This window comes from Diaphorina citri, unplaced genomic scaffold (assembly GCF_000475195.1).
Source record: "Diaphorina citri unplaced genomic scaffold, Diaci psyllid genome assembly version 1.1 scaffold3524, whole genome shotgun sequence".
NCBI classification, from domain to species: Eukaryota; Metazoa; Arthropoda; class Insecta; order Hemiptera; family Psyllidae; genus Diaphorina; species Diaphorina citri.
This window is the reverse complement of record NW_007380924.1, coordinates 25,083-28,218: the sequence shown is the minus strand read 5'-3', so window position 1 is coordinate 28,218 and position 3,136 is coordinate 25,083. Positions and strand designations below refer to the sequence as shown.

Here is a 3,136-nt window from a genome sequence, read left to right as displayed (position 1 = left end):
GACATCCAAATCATTACCAGTCTGTATTGGAATCAAACAGCAAAAATCAAAGTGGAAGAAGGCCTATCAGAAGATATTATGATTCTCAGAGGTGTCAGACAGGGTTGCGTGCTTTCTCCCCTTCTATTCAACACCTATAGCGAGGCAATATTTGAGGAAACACTTAAGGAACATAAAGACAAAGGAATAAAGATTGGTAATGAAGTAGTAAACAATATAAGATACGCTGACGATACAGTAATGTTGTCAGACTCAATACAAGATTTACAACAATTAGTCAATAATCTCAATCAAAAATGTAACGAATTTGGACTCAAAATGAATTTGAAAAAGACTAAACTAATGCTAATATCAAAGACACCAAAGAATAATGTAAATTTGACCATTGATGGAGTGCCAATCGATAAAGTATCATCCTACAAATACCTGGGGACCTGGCTACATGAAGATAACAATCAAACCAAAGAAATAAGATGCAGAATAGAAATAGCCAGGCATGCATTCATCAAAATGAAGAAGTGTCTGTGCAGTCGTGACATCAATCTGAAACTAAGAACAAGAATATTGAAATGTTACGTCTTTTCAACATTGCTGTATGGTGCAGAAGTTTGGACACTGAAAAAGAACAACGAGAAGAACATCAATGCTTTTGAAATGTGGTGTTACAGACGGATGTTGAGGATTCCTTGGACAGACAAAGTTACGAATGTAGAAGTGCTCAGAAGAATGGACAAGATCATGGAATTGGAATACACAATCAAGAAAAAGAAGTTAGAATATCTGGGACACATTCTCCGTGGGCCAAAGTACAAGTTGCTGAATGTGATACTGGAAGGAAAGATTGAAGGAAGACGAGGCAGAGGCAGAAGAAGAAAGTCATGGGGGAGAAATCTGAGAGACTGGTATGGGTGTGCTGATCAAGAAGAATTGATGAGGATTGCGAGAAACAAAGACGAGATTGCCATCATGATTTCCAACCTCCGATAGGAGAGGAACCTGAAGAAGAAGAAGAAGAATATGTCCTACATTTGATAGATTTTTTAAGTCCATATGTCCTACATTTGATAGATTTTTAAGTCCATATGTCCTACATTTGATGGATTTTTAAGTCCATATGTCCTACATTTGATGGATTTTTAAGTCCATATGTCCTACATTTGATGGATTTTTAAGTCCATATGTCCTACATTTGATGGATTTTTAAGTCCATATGTCCTACATTTGATGGATTTTTAAGTCCATATGTCCTACATTTGATGGATTTTTAAGTCCATATGTCCTACATTTGATGGATTTTTAAGTCCATATGTCCTACATTTGATGGATTTTTAAGTCCATATGTCCTACATTTGATGGATTTTTAAGTCCATATGTCCTACATTTGATGGATTTTTAAGTCCATATGTCCTACATTTGATGGATTTTTAAGTCCATATGTCCTACATTTGATAGATTTTTAAGTCCATATGTCCTACATTTGCTTTCAGATATTGGCTCGCGTAGTACAGGCAGTGCAGAGTTCAACTCCTACTCGGAGGCCACCTCCCTCCTCCTCCATGTTCTCCTGCGTCATCTGCGCTGGGCAACGTCCACCCTACAGGCGTGGATACATCCGCCCTACGATGTCGGGACCCTCACGGAAATAGCCGAGGTGGATAGCGTCCTGCGTCGGGAACTGTCGGCTCTGGTCGTGAACACCCCTGCTGTTACCAATAATACCAGGGTGACCGCTATACGCGAGGATTTTGTCAAGTAAGTTGTTGTTTGCAGAGCTATCGCATACATAGAGAATCCCGATATCAGACTCTGATTTGCTGTTCTTTTGTTCTTTTCAATACTGTTTTTCATTATTCATGTTCAACTTTCTTATATGATGTTAAAATATACGTTTATGCGATTAATAGTAATAGTAAATTAAAATAATAATAATAATAATAATAATAATAATATAATAATAAAATGAAAAAAAAAATGCTCCCCGCATTCGTGTTCGTCTAAGCGTGTAACATCAAATCAGAAATTTGTATCTGGACGTAAGAATGCAATGTACTCATCAGAATATCATTGTTCATTCAATAGTTTTTTTGACAGTAGGTAATAACTTTATAATGAATTTAAAATTGTATCTTAGTTGAATTATAATAAAAAATCACCCTTTATAAAGTCAAGACGAGACCGTAAATTACAAAGAAGTCGTGAAGTATTTCTATGATGGAATACGTGTATGAAGTATAAACTGTATAAGTAATTGTAATTGGATTTTTCATCCGGCTTCATGATACAATTTGTATATGGCCCTAGTCTATAGGTTTGCATAGAGATCAAAAAAGAAAAGAAAATATAATGTATATCATAGAATAGAATATACCCTGTTTGTCCTGTCAGAATGAGACTGAAAAGTCCCTTTAATCCCGCAGTCTAAACAAGGTCTTATGTATTTCATAGGTAAAATTTATGCATATTAAGTAAGAAAAAAAACCTTGTTTAAATTATAAAAAAAGATAATGTATTGTTTGACTGAATTTCAGTACTCTGACCAAAGACATGGCTCGTCCTATCACAGAAGATCTGCTTATGACATCTGTACGCCGCTTTGCTTCTCTATCGTCCCGTATGGATGATGTTCTCACCCGGGAGTTGACCACTGTACAACCCGAGCTCAGTGTAGGAGATAGTCCTACTGGGGAGGTACAACCTTCCACCTCTTCGACCCAACCATCGCCAGCCGTTAGTAAGTAATAATGGTTGTTGTTGTTGTAGTGGCTTTAGCGGGTTTAGCTTTCGCCGAGTGGTAATAGCAGAATAAAGAAAAGGTATCTTTTTGTATCTGCTATACACCGGAGTGATGGTCTCTAGCTCTAGCCATGTTAAATTGATGAATTTGATGACACATTCGTTTTCTTTTTACAAAATCTTTGATGGCAAATTCGAGGAAATCAGGCTGTATCTCGTAAATTATTGGTGTAAAAAAAGTAGATATAACTTTCGAAAATTTTCGATATTGGCTTGTTACAATCGCATATTTCGTGAACCATCATTCCTAGAACCCTTACATGTACACCGATCGATTTCTCGTGAAAAGTTACATAGGAAAGACTCCTTGGTCATCTTAAATTCTCTAATGGAAACTCTTGTT

General features: G+C 36.5%; 1 protein-coding gene across 1 annotated transcript; it reads left to right on the top strand.

Annotated features, from left to right (window-relative positions):
* The first annotated feature begins 318 nt into the window (after positions 1 to 318).
* Positions 319 to 2,768, top strand: LOC113471983. The gene is made up of 3 exons (XM_026831510.1): positions 319 to 822; positions 1,430 to 1,752; positions 2,529 to 2,768. The coding sequence occupies exons 1-3, from the start codon at positions 319 to 321 to the stop codon at positions 2,737 to 2,739; spliced, it is 1,038 nt and encodes a 345-aa protein (XP_026687311.1). The 3' UTR covers positions 2,740 to 2,768.
* Positions 2,769 to 3,136: the final 368 nt, after the last annotated feature.

What these genes read in the sequence shown, in the direction of transcription:
- LOC113471983 (XM_026831510.1), top strand. Translation starts at nt 319, where the DNA reads ATGAATTTGAAAAAGACTAAACTAATGCTAATATCAAAGACACCAAAG. An exon ending in CAAAGTACAAGTTGCTGAAT is followed by an intron (nt 823 to 1,429) that starts GTGATACTGGAA and finishes TGGATTTTTAAG; the next exon opens with TCCATATGTCCTACATTTGA. An exon ending in ATACGCGAGGATTTTGTCAA is followed by an intron (nt 1,753 to 2,528) that starts GTAAGTTGTTGT and finishes ACTGAATTTCAG; the next exon opens with TACTCTGACCAAAGACATGG.